The sequence below is a fragment of the Sardina pilchardus genome, chromosome 22 (genome assembly GCF_963854185.1).
Source record: "Sardina pilchardus chromosome 22, fSarPil1.1, whole genome shotgun sequence".
NCBI lineage: Eukaryota > Metazoa > Chordata > Actinopteri > Clupeiformes > Clupeidae > Sardina > Sardina pilchardus.
In genome coordinates, this window is record NC_085015.1 from 2,130,431 (window position 1) to 2,146,690 (window position 16,260).

A 16,260-nucleotide genomic window follows, 5' to 3' on the forward strand; every position below is an offset into this window, starting at 1 on the left:
AATCTAACTAGCTGACATGAAACTCAACAAATGCATAATTTTCTCCCATCAAAACAATTTTGCAGATAAAAATCCCATATTAGTGACATACATTGAAACACCCCTGCCAAAGTGGTGTTACCCGCGAAACCCCTCTATTTACTCATAGTGGTTCGGTCCCGCAGTTTCCCCACGATAAACTAATTAGTTCACACGGAGTTTGAAGGGTGGTAAACTGCACTTGAAATTGTACGTTTTATCTAATAAATGAGAAGTTTTTAACAGCCAATTTGAACATTTGCATGTCTTGATACCAAGAACAGTTTGTAGATATGAGATGAAAATGACAATGTGTTTAGTTTGAGTAGCCTATTTTGTGTCGACTACACATTAAACGTGTTGCCTAAATGCAACAAAACGCATGAAGATCGTAATTAGCCTAATCTATGACAAATGGAGGTTAGTAACGACATTCTTTTGATCCTATGACATACATTTGGTATCTGTATGTATCCCATCCGTGAATTTAAACACTCAGAGCACACAGTGAGGTGATGACACACTCTAACCCGCAGCAGTGGCGCTAAATGGCATGGTTGAGCGTCATGACCCTTTTTTTGAACTAAATTAAATTCGGATCGGCCCATGGATCGGCTAATTTTTTCCGATCCCCGATCCAGCTATTTTGTTCATATCGGGGCCGATATCCGATCCAAATATCGGATCGGTGCATCCCTAGTGTGTGTGTGTGTGTGTGTGCATGTGTGTGTGAGAGAGATGGAGTAAGAATGATTGGTAGTAATTGAGAGAGAGAGAGAGTGTGTGTGTGTGTGTGTGTGTGTGTGTGTGTGTGTGTGCATGTGTGTGTGAGAGAGATGGAGTAAGAATGATTGGTAGTAATTGAGAGAGAGTGTGTGTGTGTGTGTGTGAGAGAGAGATGGAGTAAGAATGATTGGTAGTAATTGAGAGAGAGTGTGTTTGTGTGTGTGTGTGAGAGAGATGGAGTAAGAATGATTGGTAGCAATTGAGAGAGAGTGTGTGTGTGTGCATGTGTGTGTGTGAGAGAGAGATGGAGTAAGAATGATTGGTAGGAATAGAGTTTAGTACTTTATTAGAAACTATGTTGGATAATGCAAGTTCTAAAAGGTCAGACACCATATGGAATAGCTAGCCTGGCTAGCGCCTACCACTTCTCAATGAGACGTGGTCTGGCAACCAAACGTTAATTTTCTCGTATTTTTAAAAAATGCCCAGATCCGTTCATTGGGCGCCACGGATGTCTATCAAATGCGTCTGTGCATAGCTCATCATCGCCTTGCTGTGTGTGTGTGTGTGTGTGTGTGTGTGTGTGTGTGTGTGTGTGTGTGTGTGTGTGTGTGTGTGTGTGTGTGTGTGTGTGTGTGTGTGTGTGTGTGTGTGTGTGTGTGTGTGTGTGTGTGTGTGTGTGTGTGTGTGTGTGTGTGTGTGTGTGTGTGTGTGTGTTGCTTGCTGTGCTCTGAGATATGTCACACATTTCCCACCAGACAACCTGGGCCTTTTCACGGGGAGGAACAAGGGGTCGCAGGGGGAAGCACTGCTCTTCAACTGTCTTACTGGGAAAACCGTCAACGAGAATCTAGACCAACTCTCCAATCGGTAATCAACTTCAAAATACTGTTCAAAAACACTCTAAAAACACATATACTATAGAGGACTATTTACACCCAAAAAACACAAATACTGCTCAGTACTTGCACTCTTGAATGTTCACTTGATGTGCATATTCTCTCTGGTTCTGTCAGGCTGGGAGAAGTCAGAACTGACGTGTGTGTGTGTGTGTGTGTGTGTGTGTGTGTGTGTGTGTGTGTGTGTGTGTGTGTGTGTGTGTGTGTGTGCGTGCCTCCTCAGTAATGGTGTACTTCTTCTCTCTGGTTCTGTCAGGCTGGGAGATGTCAGAACTGATCAGGCCTTGAGTATTAGCCGAACTCCTCACGAGGCTATTCTGGTAAAGCAGCATTATACTGCTCTGTCTGTCTGTATGTCTGTGTCTGTGTCTGTGTCTGTGTGTGTGTGTGTGTGTGTGTGTGTGTGTGTGTGTGTGTGAGAATGTCATTGTTGTTGCCTTGAGTATTAGCCGAACTCCTCACGAGGCTATTCTGGTAATTATTTTGTTCTTTTTGATTTAAAACATTAAACCTTATACTGATTAAAATGTGTGTTTTTTTAATATTGCTGTCCATGCCACATAAAGCAACATACTGCGTCTGTGTGTGTGTGTGTTGTAGGTGTTACTGGACTCCAGCACCTCCATGCGTCACGAGTGTTATTTCATTTGTGTGTGTGTGTGTGTGTGTGTGTGTGTGTGTGTGTGTGTGTGTGTGTGTGTGTGTGTGTGTGTGTGTGTGTGTGTGTGTTGTAGGTGCTACTGGACTCCAGCACCTCCATGCGTCACAAGTGTTATTTCATTTGTGTGTGTGTGTGTGTGTGTGTGTGTGTATGTGTGTTGTAGGTGTTACTGGACTCCAGCACCTCCATGCGTCACGAGTGTTATTTCATTTGTGTGTGTGTGTGTGTGTGTGTGTGTTGTAGGTGCTACTGGACTCCAGCACCTCCATGCGTCACGAGTGTTATTTCATTTGTGTGTGTGTGTGTCTGTGTGTGTGTGTGTGTGTGTGTGTGTGTGTGTGTGTGTGTGTGTGTTATTGCTGTAGGTGCTACTGGACTCCAGCACCTCCATGCGTCACGAGTGTTATTTCGCGGACGCAGAGATGGACCGCATGACGGCGGTCAAGCAGCTGTTTGATGCCTTCGCCAACAGAAGCATGGCCTACAACTTCCACATCGTCATCGGCCTCGTCACGTTCGGCAGAAGTGTGGACATTATCCACACCTTCACTGAGAATCTAGAGAAGTTTAAGGTACGTGGTGTTGGGTTACATTTTTATCCAGTTTTTTGTCCAGTTGATTAAATGCACCTTTTTTACCTTAACTGCTTCAAAGTCATTTTGATGGTAAGCAAAATTGTAATTGGAAGAATCGTGCATCTAGCATAGTTGCCAGTGCCCGCAGGCAAAACATTACCTTACAAAAGCTCCAGCCGTGAGTAGTTTTAACTGCAAGGTAAAATATAAATATTTGTATATGTAAATAACGGCATTGGTTTTTATACTTAAATAACGGCATACGTTTTTATGCTCCTGTAGCCAGCGTTGTGATTCTGCTGTCGTTCTCTCTGCTGTCTCCTAGCAACACATGCAGACTCTGGAGGCCAAGGGCAACACTCCGCTGTACGACGCGCTGCACCTCGCCGCTGCTGAGCTCAGCAAGATGAGGGAGCAGTTTCCCCAGTGTCGCCTCCGCGCACTCTGCCTCACCGATGGCTACGACACCTCGTAAGCAGCAGCGTGTGTGTGTGTGTGTGTGTGTGTGTGTGTGTGTGTGTGTCTGTCATAAACAGCGGCTAGAATTCTGCCTGTGTGTGCTGCTCTTGTATGTAGCAGTGTGTGTTAAAGGAACACGCCACCCCCAGGTGAAATTGGGGCACTCCGCGCAATAAATTACCGGAGTTTGAAACGACATCCAAGCCTCCCTCGGCGCTACACTTAGGTTATACACAAAGCCATCGATAGATATCGATGGCTTTGGTTATACATTGCTAACGTTAGAACTGTATTGACGGAAGTTGAGGGTTTTCAGGTGCTGTGTGGTGTCTTTGCGCCTGGCAGCGGTGCTTTGCCGGTGCTATATGCCCGAAAATAGTTCCAAATCTAAATTGGTCTAGTAAATCCCTTCGTGTGAATTTGCATTGATATTTGCACTCGATGTGAATGTACAGGTTACGAGAAATAATTATAAAAAATCTTGAGTTATTTGATTCACTTTTGCAAAGACATGCTAGCTGGACACTTTGGAATACAGAGACTATGCTAAGCTAAGGCTAAAGGGCTGTTTCTAGATTAGGACAGTGGCTGGGTCGGCTACAAAACTCACTCATCCAACTCTAGGGACTGCGGGGAGTGACCCAATTTCACCTGGGGGTGGCGTGTTCCTTTAAGGGGTGTCACAATTCTCCAAATGTTCGATTTGACATGATTTTCTATTTTAAATTAGATTTTTGATCATTTTTTGTAAATGCATTTCATAAGTTGTTAACTTTTCCTTCTGTATTTCCAGTTTTTAGGGAGCTTATATTTTTAAACCATTTTTTAATTTTGTAACCGTTCCTGCCCCGAACAGACCAGGTATTTAAAGGTGAACTATGCAAGTTTTTAAGCTTAATTTTGCCTTAACTAATCAGCTTCGGAGTCATTGGAATGGTTATTTGACTTATTTTGAGTTGAATGACTGCTGTCTCGCACAGCAGAAAAACCACACATGCAAGTTTGTGCCACCGGAACGGAAGTGAAACCGGCGATGAAATTGCCAAACCTGCATAGTTTCCCTTTAACATAGACGTGCACACAGTGAAATGAAGCAACATTTTTTTTATGTCTTTTGGTACGCACGCTAGAGGTGACATTGGGGGTGTGGTTGCATTATCGATTCTACCTTGGATTTGACTGAACGATATATACCGTAGTATCGCACAGCACCAATAAGCTGTATAAACGAGATTGTGTTGCCTTGCGGGCCCAGGTCCACCCAGCCCCCGGTGGAGGTGACCAGTAAGCTGTATAAACGAGTGTAAATCGGTCTATAAGCTGTATAAACGAGAGTAAATCGGTCTATAAGCTGTATAAACGAGTGTAAATCGGTCTATAAGCTGTATAAACGAGGTTGCGTTGCCTTGCGGGCTCAGGTCCACCCAGTCCCCGGTGGAGGTGACCAATAAGCTGCTGAGCTCTGGCGTCGTGGTGGACAGCATCCTGGTGCGCGGGAGAGACGACTCGGTCGGCAACGAGAACATTCTGGAAATCAGCAGAGACGACAGAGTGCTCCACGGAATCACCAACGCAACAGGTCAGTCAGTCGAGATTAATCGCCGTGACAACAGGTCAGTCAGTCGAGATTAATCACCGTGACAACAGGTCAGTCAGTCGAGATTAATCACCGTGACAACAGGTCAGTCAGACGAGATGACTCAACAACGGAACAGGTCGCTCAGTCGATGAGATTGAATGCGTCAGGCGAGACAGTCCAAACTATGGTTGTAGACGGCGTATTGTTATGACACTTTGAAAACCAGACAGATTATGTGGCTGAACCTGTTTGACTGTTGTGAGATGTGTCTTCTCCTTTAATTAATTAATTAATTGATTGTTTGTTTGTTTGTTTGTTTGTTTGTTTGTGTGTTGCTGCTGCTGCTGTAGGAGGCTGCTGCTTCAAGCCGGCCACGAGCACAGAAGCCCTGAAGCTGTTTGAGATGGAGACAGTGCTGTCGCTGGAGAGCAGGAGGCTCAAGAGGAAACCTGTGGACACCATCAAGAGCCTGGTAAGAGAACCATAGAACCAGCCTGTGGACACCATCAAGAGCCTGGTAAGATAGAACCGTAGAACCAGCCTGTGGACACCATCAAGAGCCTGGTAAGAGAACCGTAGAACCAGTTACATAGAACCAGCCTGTGGACACCATCAAGAGCCTGGTAAGATAGAACCGTAGAACCAGTTACATAGAACCAGCCTGTGGACACCATCAAGAGCCTGGTAAGAGAACCATAGAACCAGCCTGTGGACACCATCAAGAGCCTGGTAAGATAGAACCGTAGAACCAGTTACATAGAACCAGCCTGTGGACACCATCAAGAGCCTGGTAAGAGAACCATAGAACCAGCCTGTGGACACCATCAAGAGCCTGGTAAGATAGAACCGTAGAACCAGTTACATAGAACCAGCCTGTGGACACCATCAAGAGTCTGGTAAGAGAACCATAGAACCAGTTACATAGAACCAGCCTGTGGACACGATCAAGAGCCTGGTAAGAGAACCATAGAACCAGTTACATAGAACCAGTTACATAGAACCAGCCTGTGGACACCATCAAGAGCCTGGTAAGAGAACCATAGAACCAGCCTGTGGACACCATCAAGAGCCTGGTAAGATAGAACCGTAGAACCAGTTACATAGAACCAACCTGTGGACACCATCAAGAGCCTGGTAAGAGAACCATAGAACCAGCCTGTGGACACCATCAAGAGCCTGGTAAGACAGAACCGTAGAACCAGCCTGTGGACACCATCAAGAGCCTGGTAAGAGAACCGTAGAACCAGTTACATAGAACCAGCCTGTGGACACCATCAAGAGCCTGGTAAGATAGAACCGTAGAACCAGTTACATAGAACCAGCCTGTGGACACCATCAAGAGCCTGGTAAGAGAACCATAGAACCAGCCTGTGGACACCATCAAGAGCCTGGTAAGATAGAACCGTAGAACCAGTTACATAGAACCAGCCTGTGGACACCATCAAGAGTCTGGTAAGAGAACCATAGAACCAGTTACATAGAACCAGCCTGTGGACACCATCAAGAGCCTGGTAAGAGAACCATAGAACCAGTTACATAGAACCAGTTACATAGAACCAGCCTGTGGACACCATCAAGAGCCTGGTAAGAGAACCATAGAACCAGCCTGTGGACACCATCAAGAGCCTGGTAAGATAGAACCGTAGAACCAGTTACATAGAACCAACCTGTGGACACCATCAAGAGCCTGGTAAGAGAACCATAGAACCAGTTACATAGAACCAGCCTGTGGACACCGTCAAGAGCCTGGTAAGAGAACCATAGAGCCATAGAACCAGTTACCATAGAACCAGCCTGTGGACACCATCAAGAGCCTGGTAAGAGAACCGTAGAACCAGTTACATAGAACCAGCCTGTGGACACCATCAAGAGCCTGGTAAGATAGAACCGTAGAACCAGTTACATAGAACCAGCCTGTGGACACCATCAAGAGTCTGGTAAGAGAACCATAGAACCAGCCTGTGGACACCATCAAGAGCCTGGTAAGATAGAACCATAGAACCAGCCTGGTAAGATAGAACCATAGAACCAGCCTGTGGACACCATCAAGAGCCTGGTAAGAGAACCATAGAACCAGTTACATAGAACCAGCCTGTGGACACCATCAAGAGCCTGGTAAGATAGAACCATAGAACCAGCCTGTGGACACCATCAAGAGCCTGGTAAGATAGAACCATAGAAACAGCCTGTGGACACATCAAGAGTCTGGTAAGATAGAACCATAGGACCAGTGGTTAGACAGAACCATAATGTCTATGGCATTAGAGTGTGTCCTGTCCTACTTTGATGTGCGTTTTCTGTCCTTCTTTGATGTGCGTTTCCTACTTTGACAGTTTGACGTGTTTCTCGTCTCAGTTTGACATCTTTCCTGTCCTAGTCTTGACGTGTGTCCTGTGCTAGTATGACGTGTGTTTCCTGTTTCCTGTCTTAAGGGTGATCTCAGTGGAGGTTTCTCCCGCCGTGGCTATGACAAGCAGCCTGACGTAAAACTGCCTGAAGAAATCAAGAGCACAGTTACCGTCACCGAAAAGTAAGACTCGTGTTTTTTTTGTTTGCCCACTATTTCCACCATGTGCTGAACTAGTTCTTAGTTTTCAGCAGTTCTTGAAAATGACACGATCAACATATTTTACCCAGAGTTCAGCAGTGCAACATCAACATGTTCATCCTGTCTGGGTAGTTGTTTGTATGTGTTGTGTGATAAGTGTCTGCAGCTGGTTGCACCAGCTGGACGTAAGTTACATCTTAGCTTAGTTCGAACGTAAAGTGGCACTACGTTCGAGTTTACGATCTACTAATTGTTACACTGTTGCACCACACCATTTACGTTCAACGTAGTCTTAAGTTACATCTTAAGTTACACCTTAAGTTACACCTAGTACTAGGTAGGTGTAACCTCCGCCGTAAATATAAAAATAAACCGTTAAGATGGCTTTTCGCTTCGAGCGTATAGAAAACCTCCTGCAAAACGAAGAAAATCAATATGTCTTGCGAAGACCACGCATTCTCCGTGACAGGTTAAATCCACTGGACCTGTACGACGATGTCGATTTGTATATGCGATTTAGATTTCGACGCAACGAAATACTTAAAATTACGGACCTCATAGCCAATGACTTGAGGCATAACACTGATAGGAATGGGGCTCTTTCGCCATCCTTGCAGGTGTGTCTAGCGCTACGGTATTTTGCCACGGGGTCATTTCAAAATCTAGTTGGGGACTCGATTCAAGTGCACAAGTCTACCGTGTGTAGGGCAATTCGGTCTGTTGCATTGTCATTGTGCAGACATATGAACACCTTTGTTGGCTTCCCGTCTCAGCCTGTGCAACAAAACACCACCCGCCAGGCGTTCTTCCAGATTGCTGGCTTTCCCGATGTGCTTGGATGTGTGGATGGGACTCACATCAGGATAAAAACACCATCAGAGCACGAAAATGCCTTCGTCAACCGGAAAGGGTATCATTCGATCAACGCCCAGATCGTGTGTGATGCTGATCTCAAAATCACTAACTGCGTGATTAAGTGGCCTGGGTCTAAGCACGACAGCTATGTGCTCAGGCAGTCTAATCTCTGGAACGAGTTTGAGGCAGGGATTTATCCAGGTAGACTGTTGGGAGACTCTGGCTATCCACTCAGGCCATGGCTGATGACACCCTACCTCAACCCAGCCAATAACAACGAAGAGCGCTACAACTCGGCCCACATAAAGACGAGAAATGTGGTGGAGAGATGCATAGGAGTTCTCAAAAAGCGCTGGGCCTGTCTGCATAGAGGTGATTACATTTTTCATAGTCACAGCTAGCGCCATCTACAGACTAAAAAGATTGGATCCTATAGCAAGGAAATTAGTAGGCTAGACCTAGAGAGTGAGAGGCCACATTAGGCTACATGAAATTAGGCTACATTAAACGATCATAAAATGTAATGTAGGCTTATTTTTTTTGTCCTGTTGAACCTTTTCAATAGAAAACAATAGGCTAGAGTATGAACTTGTTATTGTTATGTTAATATGATGTAAATGGTGTGACTGTATCTATTTGGTCACTTACAGGCATAGTAATGGAGCCAGATAGAGCTGCGGCTGTAGCCGGTGCCTGTGTGGTGCTACATAACATGGCCATGGCCTGGAATGTACCTTTGGTGGAGGAAGATGTCAATGATGATGGGGATGATCTTGATATTCCCCAGGGGATGGAGAATGACCGACATGCTGAGGCAGCAACAGTGCGAGCATACCTCGCAACAACACATTTTAGGCAATAAATATACAATGAACGTCTTACCCCAATTGTGTTTTATTTAGTAGAATAAAAGTGATTAATATATATATATATATATATTTAATTTACATTAATTAAAGCTCATGGAAAGTAGTTCCATAGTAATTCGGTGGAGATTGCACTCTCAATTCCTCCTGTAATTTAAAAATTTCTAAATTTAGTTTTTGTTTTTCCAAATCAATTTTTTCCTTTTCTGATTTTAATTTTAATGTCTCTTGTTTTACTTTCTCGATCTCCGCTTTCACCAACTCGCATCTCAGGGAGTCGATGTCCTCCTTCTCGCTGGGTTTTAGGGGTCCCCTCCTGCGTTTCGGTTGAGGCGGCATGTCAGGCGATGTTTGTTCCAACATTTGTTGCTGGTGGACTGATGGTGTTTGTTCCAGCTGGTGAACAGATGTTGGGTCTGACTGGCTGAGAGATGTTGCTGGCTCCAGCCGGCGGAGAGATGTTGCTGGCTCCAGCCGGCGGAGAGATGTTGCTGGCTCCAGATGGCGGACAGTTGGATCTGGCTGGTGGAGAGATGTTGCTGGCTCCAGCCGGCGGAGAGATGTTGCTGGCTCCAGCCGGTGGAGAGATGTTGTTGGCTCCAGCCGGTGGAGAGATGTTGTTGGCTCCAGCCGGTGGAGAGATGTTGTTGGCTCCAGCTGGCGGACAGTTGGATCTGGCTGGTGGAGAGATGTTGCTGGCTCCAGATGGCGGACAGTTGGATCTGGCTGGTGGAGAGATGTTGTTGGCTCCAGCTGGCGGACAGTTGGATCTGGCTGGTGGAGAGATGTTGTTGGCTCCAGCTGGCGGACAGTTGGATCTGGCTGGTGGAGAGATGTTGCTGGCTCCAGATGGCGGACAGTTGGATCTGGCTGGTGGAGAGATGTTGCTGGCTCCAGCCGGCGGACAGTTGGATCTGGCTGGTGAGCCACACCACTCTCCACTCCACCTCCTGCAACACCAATCAGAGAGGGCGAATCTTCCCCTATGATGTCTAGAACAAACGAAGAATATGGCCCTATATCTGCCTTTGGGCCACCCCCTGTTGGAACAGTCTTTGGGAAGTCCTCCGCCGCCTGCATTTTGAGGTCGCTCCATTTCTTCCTGACATCTTTCACCTCTCTGACCGCAATGCCTTTTGCATTAACTGCCTCGGTGATATCCTCCCAGGTCTGATGTTTTTTTTTGTTTGTGGTGAATGTATTAAATTTGGACTCCAATGTAGACTTATTGTCTTTGTATTTTGCGATTAGAATTAAAATTTCGTCGTGGGTGAAGTTCTTCTTCCTGGCCCTTTTTGGATCAGTCATTGTCAGGCCTGAAATACATGACGACAACATAGGCTACGTTAGTTATAGCAGAGAATGTCTAAGGGTAGCAGTCTAGACGGGCTCATGGTTCGTCTTGAACTAACGTGACGTTAGTTTTGGCTACTGCTAAAACTAGCCTAAATCATGACACGTAAACTAAATCAGAAAGAACCGTAGGTTATATTGAAAAGCAAGATTATGATACACAGTAATGTCATCCTAGCAGGACTGCAGGGTTAGGCTATAGCTAAGATTAGCATTATCGATGTCGACAGTTTAACATAGCCAACATTTCATTTACGCCACACTAAAAGTAACAAATGTAACACACAAGCATTAATGGTAACGTAAGCAACATAGACTAAACTAGTTTGTATTGCTGATGTAAAAGTGTCAGAGGCGCAAACAACTTACCTAGGCTATTATAAGTCCTTGGTGTAGCAAATAAGCAGCAAATAAGTCGTCTCTTATGTCCGACGTGAACGCTCGGAAAAAATAACGTTACGTTTTTAATAAGTCAGTTAAATTTGTTGCTAGACAACCAAACTCATCACCTCGAGAGAAACATATTCTAGTTCTAGACAAAACACACTGTAGCCTACAAACAATGAACAGCTTAGATAGCCCAGACAATAAGATAGCTTTAACAAAACAAATTCATGTTAAGTAGCACTTTATTGTGAAATATACACCATCGAGTATCTTAAAACACAAACCTACAGCGAACTTGTGTGATCGGACAGCTAACGTTGAATATTAATAACGATAAATGTTTTTTTATCCTCCCAGATTGGATGCTGGAAGTTTTCATTCAACACTCGTGTAGCTACTGCCACACTTCCTGTTTACATTGTAAGCTACTAATGATTGGCTTGATGTATTCTAAACGTCATTAAATGCGACACTTATTTGACCGTAGGTGATTTACGCACTACTAGTTAAGTTACGTCTTAAGTTATGGTGGTGCAACTGGAATTTAGAACAGCGCTAGTTTGAAACTAGCTACGTCGAACGTAAGGTTAAGATCAACTTTACACTGGAACTTACGGTCGACCTTACGTTCAGCTGGTGCAACCGCCTGCTGATTATTAAATCAAACTAGTTCAGTGCAGCAAAGCAAAGTCTAAAGTGAAAGCTCCCTCTCTGCTCTTACGCATGCACACTCTCTCTGTCTCTCTCTCTCTCCTCTCACACACACACACACACACACACACACACACACACACACACACACACACACACACACACACACACACACGTTCTGTAGGGCGGTGAGGAAGTCCAGGCGGCGTTGGCTGATGGAGAAGGACAAGCGCATTCTGGAGGAGCTGAAGAGTCTCCACTGCGACCCCCATCCATACTGCTCCTTGTTTCCCTCCGAGAAAGACTTCAGTGAGTCAGACACACACACACACACACACACACACACACACACACACACACACACACACACACACACACACACACTAATTAATCTCCCCATCTATCCCCCCTGTCAGCGTTCTGGAGGGTGCTGATGCGGGGTCCCCCTGATACCCCATACGAGGACGGAGTGTTTGAGCTGTACTGCCAGTTCGGCTCCGACTACCCCATCAAACCGCCCCTGGTGAGATTCATCACCCCTGTATCCTTCCGCCGTCTCACCCCACAGCCTCCGCACACCGCAGTATGAGTAAGACCATTGCGAAACAGCAGCATGAGTTAGACCATCTCTATAGCAACATGAGTTAGACCATCTCTATAGCAACATGAGTTAGACCATCTCTATAGCAACATGAGTAGGACCATCACAGAACAGCAACTTGAGTTAAGCCATCTCCATAGCAACATGAGGACCATCGACCATAATCCACTACTAGCCAGCACACTTCATAAGCAGCCTAGTTCTAAATAGTCCACTATTACCCTGCACACTTCAGAAGCAGCCTAGTTCTAAATAGTCCACTACTAGCCTGTGTCCTTCATAAGCCGCCTAGTTCTAATTAGTCCACTACTAGCCTGTGTCCTTCATAAGCAGCCTAGTTCTAATTAGTCCACTACTAGCCTGTGTTCTTCAGAAGCAGCCTAATCCTCCACTAGTAACCTGCGTGTAGTGTCCTTAACCAGAGTGCAGGTGTACCACTGCAACGTCAACAGCGTGGGGAGGATCTGCCACAGCATCTTCGACCGCAACTACTCGGCCCACATCACCATGAGGGAGATCCTGGACGCCATCTACGGGCTCCTCATCGCCCCGGAGCCTGATGACCCTTTGGACAGGTGATACACACACACACACACAGCCACACACAGCGCCACACACACACACACACACACAGACGCACATGCACACACACACATACAGCCATGCGCAAAATGTGTGTTGTAGTGTAGAGGTTATGACCTCTCTGTCTTGTGTGTTGTAGTGTAGAGGTTGTGACCTCTATGCTCTTGTGTGTTTAATGTAGAGGTCATGACCTCTATGCTCATGTGTGTTTAGTGTAGAGGTCATGACCTCACTGCTCCTGTGTGTTTAATGTAGAGATCGTGACCTCACTGCTCTTGTGTGTGTTTAATGTAGAGGTCGTGATCTCACTGCTCCTGTGTGTTTAATGTAGAGGTCATGACCTCTCTGCTCTTGTGTGTTTAATGTAGAGGTCATGACCTCACTGCTCCTGTGTGTTGTAGTGTCCTGGCGGAGGAGTTCATGACCTCTCTGCTCCTGTGTGTTTAGTGTAGAGGTCATGACCTCTCTGCTCCTGTGTGTTGTAGTGTAGAGGTCATGACCTCTCTGCTCCTGTGTGTTGTAGTGTCCTGGCGGAGGAGTTCATGACCTCACTGCTCCTGTGTGTTGTAGTGTAGAGGTCGTGACCTCACTGCTCCTGTGTGTTTAATGTAGAGGTCATGACCTCACTGCTCCTGTGTGTTGTAGTATAGAGGTCATGACCTCACTGCTCCTGTGTGTTGTAGTGTAGAGGTCATGACCTCTCTGCTCCTGTGTGTTGTAGTGTAGAGGTCATGACCTCTCTGCTCCTGTGTGTTGTAGTGTCCTGGCGGAGGAGTTCATGACCTCTCTGCTCCTGTGTGTTGTAGTGTAGAGGTCATGACCTCTCTGCTCCTGTGTGTTGTAGTGTCCTTGCGGAGGAGTTCATGACCTCACTGCTCCTGTGTGTTGTAGTGTAGAGGTCGTGACCTCTCTGCTCTTGTGTGTTTAATGTAGAGGTCATGACCTCACTGCTCCTGTGTGTTGTAGTGTAGAGGTCATGACCTCACTGCTCCTGTGTGTTGTAGTGTAGAGGTCATGACCTCTCTGCTCCTGTGTGTTGTAGTGTAGAGGTCATGACCTCTCTGCTCCTGTGTGTTGTAGTGTCCTGGCGGAGGAGGTCATGACCTCTCTGCTCCTGTGTGTTGTAGTGTAGAGGTCGTGACCTCTCTGCTCCTGTGTGTTGTAGTGTCCTTGCGGAGGAGTTCATGACCTCACTGCTCCTGTGTGTTCAATGTAGAGGTCATGACCTCTCTGCTCCTGTGTGTTGTAGTGTAGAGGTCATGACCTCTGCTCCTGTGTGTTTAATGTAGAGGTCATGACCTCACTGCTCCTGTGTGTTGTAGTGTAGAGGTCATGACCTCTCTGCTCTTGTGTGTTTAATGTAGAGGTCATGACCTCACTGCTCCTGTGTGTTGTAGTGTAGAGGTCATGACCTCTCTGCTCCTGTGTGTTTAGTGTAGAGGTCATGACCTCTCTGCTCTTGAGTGTTGTAGTGTAGAGGTCATGACCTCTCTGCTCTTGTGTGTTGTAGTGTAGAGGTCATGACCTCACTGCTCCTGTGTGTTGTAGTGTCCTGGCGGAGGAGGTCATGACCTCACTGCTCTTGTGTGTTGTAGTGTAGAGGTCGTGACCTCTCTGCTCTTGTGTGTTGTAGTGTAGAGGTCGTGACCTCTGCTCTTGTGTGTTGTAGTGTAGAGGTCGTGACCTCTGCTCTTGTGTGTTGTAGTGTAGAGGTCATGACCTCTCTGCTCCTGTGTGTTGTAGTGTAGAGGTCGTGACCTCTCTGCTCCTGTGTGTTGTAGTGTAGAGGTCGTGACCTCTGCTCCTGTGTGTTGTAGTGTGCTGGCGGAGGAGTTCATGACCTCTCTGCTCCTGTGTGTTGTAGTGTAGAGGTCGTGACCTCTATGCTCCTGTGTGTTGTAGTGTGCTGGCGGAGGAGGTCATGACGGCGCCGGAGAAGTACAAGGCGGCGGCCAGGAGACACACCAAGATGGTGGCCAGTGGAACCATGGACGAGATGGAGAAGGTACGGATGGAGGGGAGATGGAGGACATGCAGGGAAGCATCTGTTGTTGTTGTTCTTATTGTTATTAACAAGTTAATCTACTCACTAAGCCACGTACTTGGAATACACCGTGGAAGGGTGGTGGTGGTGGTGGTGGTGGTTGTTGTTGTTGTTGTTGTTGTTGTTGTTGTTGTTGTTGTGGTGGTGGTGGTGGTGGTGGTGGTGGTGGTGGTGGTGGTGGTGGTGGTGGTGGTGGTGGTGGTGGTTGTTAGTGGTGTTGTGGTTGTGGTGGTTGGTGTCTTGTTTTCTGAGTAATGTTTCTAGTCAAGAAACTGGGGGGTATTCCATCAACCTAGCTTAAGGCTATACCTGGCTCATTTCTATAAGCCTCGCTAATTTTAGAGAGATTTCGGTTCCATTACTCCCGCTAACAGGAATCTCAGCTGAGTTGCTGGGGTAACATATGCTTCTGAACTAACCTGGGGCCTATTTCACAAAACCAGAGTAAGTAGATCCAAGATAAGTGACGACACACGCGGTTGACCAAGCCTGGTCAAAGTAAACATGCAAAACACGTTTCACTAATGCTGAGCGCAGATGAGTTGAGGCGGCTAGGTCAAGCCAGGTGTAAGTTATTCGGTATGTGTGCGCGTTCTCGTTTCTCCTCCAAATAACTCACGGTTGGAATAAAAAAGACGCGAAAAATAGCGTCTTGCACACAAAGTGAACAACCGCTTTTGATATAGACTAACAACGAGGTAAAGTTGTACTTTTTTGGATGGGAATCATGATTATTTCTGTTACATAGCGGGAGTAGGTGTGGCAGACCAAGTGAATGCAAATGTACGTATGCACCCACGTGTGAGAGCTTCCTTGTCTCGGCACGCAACGTCATTAAGAAAGCGCTTTGCCACCGCAAAGATGCACACAGTATGACTATATATATCTTAATTTGTCGAATTAGTTGAAAACACCTTTGAAAAATGTCCCCTCCACTTCCAATAAACTACTAGGCTATTCATCAAACGTCCGTCAAAAAATAAGCAAACAACGAGTATGTTATTAATTATAAGGCCACCATAATTTAAATAACATCCATATGGTATTAGGCAGACATTCTGCTGTGTTTTGCGAGTAAATGCAAGTAGCAAATAATATATAAATGGAATACAGCTCTTTGAAAAAATCGCATGGAGGTCTGATTTGAATGACATCTAGCTGAACCAATCAGATCATGCAATTACCATTAGAATTAACTTAGCTTGGCTGTTAGCAGGCTAGCTTCCAAGTATAAATTCCCATGGTAACTTATACAGTGAGGAGAAAATGTATTTGATACCATGCTAAAGTTGCCTAAAAAGAGGAATATAAAATCGTCATTTGACAATTGATCTTAATGTCTTAATTCAAAAATTGAGTAAAAATAAAACCGCTAAGTACGCCAATTTTCTTTGTGATGGAAGAATGTTTCGTAAATAAATAAATGTTCTTCCTAAATGCTAGGGGGAAGTAAGTA

The 16,260-nt window shown here is 45.8% G+C and overlaps 1 protein-coding gene across 1 annotated transcript in view; it reads left to right on the plus strand.

Annotated features, from left to right (window-relative positions):
* Positions 1 to 16,260, plus strand: part of LOC134070501 (uncharacterized) — a 33,347-nt gene that overhangs the window by 12,521 nt on the left and 4,566 nt on the right. Inside the window, exons 12-22 of the mRNA XM_062526885.1 lie at positions 1,503 to 1,614; positions 1,900 to 1,963; positions 2,670 to 2,876; positions 3,205 to 3,350; positions 4,757 to 4,917; positions 5,268 to 5,389; positions 7,350 to 7,447; positions 11,762 to 11,886; positions 11,994 to 12,118; positions 12,608 to 12,753; positions 14,663 to 14,765. Coding sequence (XP_062382869.1) covers positions 1,503 to 1,614; positions 1,900 to 1,963; positions 2,670 to 2,876; positions 3,205 to 3,350; positions 4,757 to 4,917; positions 5,268 to 5,389; positions 7,350 to 7,447; positions 11,762 to 11,886; positions 11,994 to 12,118; positions 12,608 to 12,753; positions 14,663 to 14,765 — 1,409 coding nt within the window. The remainder of the gene's footprint in view (positions 1 to 1,502; positions 1,615 to 1,899; positions 1,964 to 2,669; positions 2,877 to 3,204; positions 3,351 to 4,756; positions 4,918 to 5,267; positions 5,390 to 7,349; positions 7,448 to 11,761; positions 11,887 to 11,993; positions 12,119 to 12,607; positions 12,754 to 14,662; positions 14,766 to 16,260) is intronic.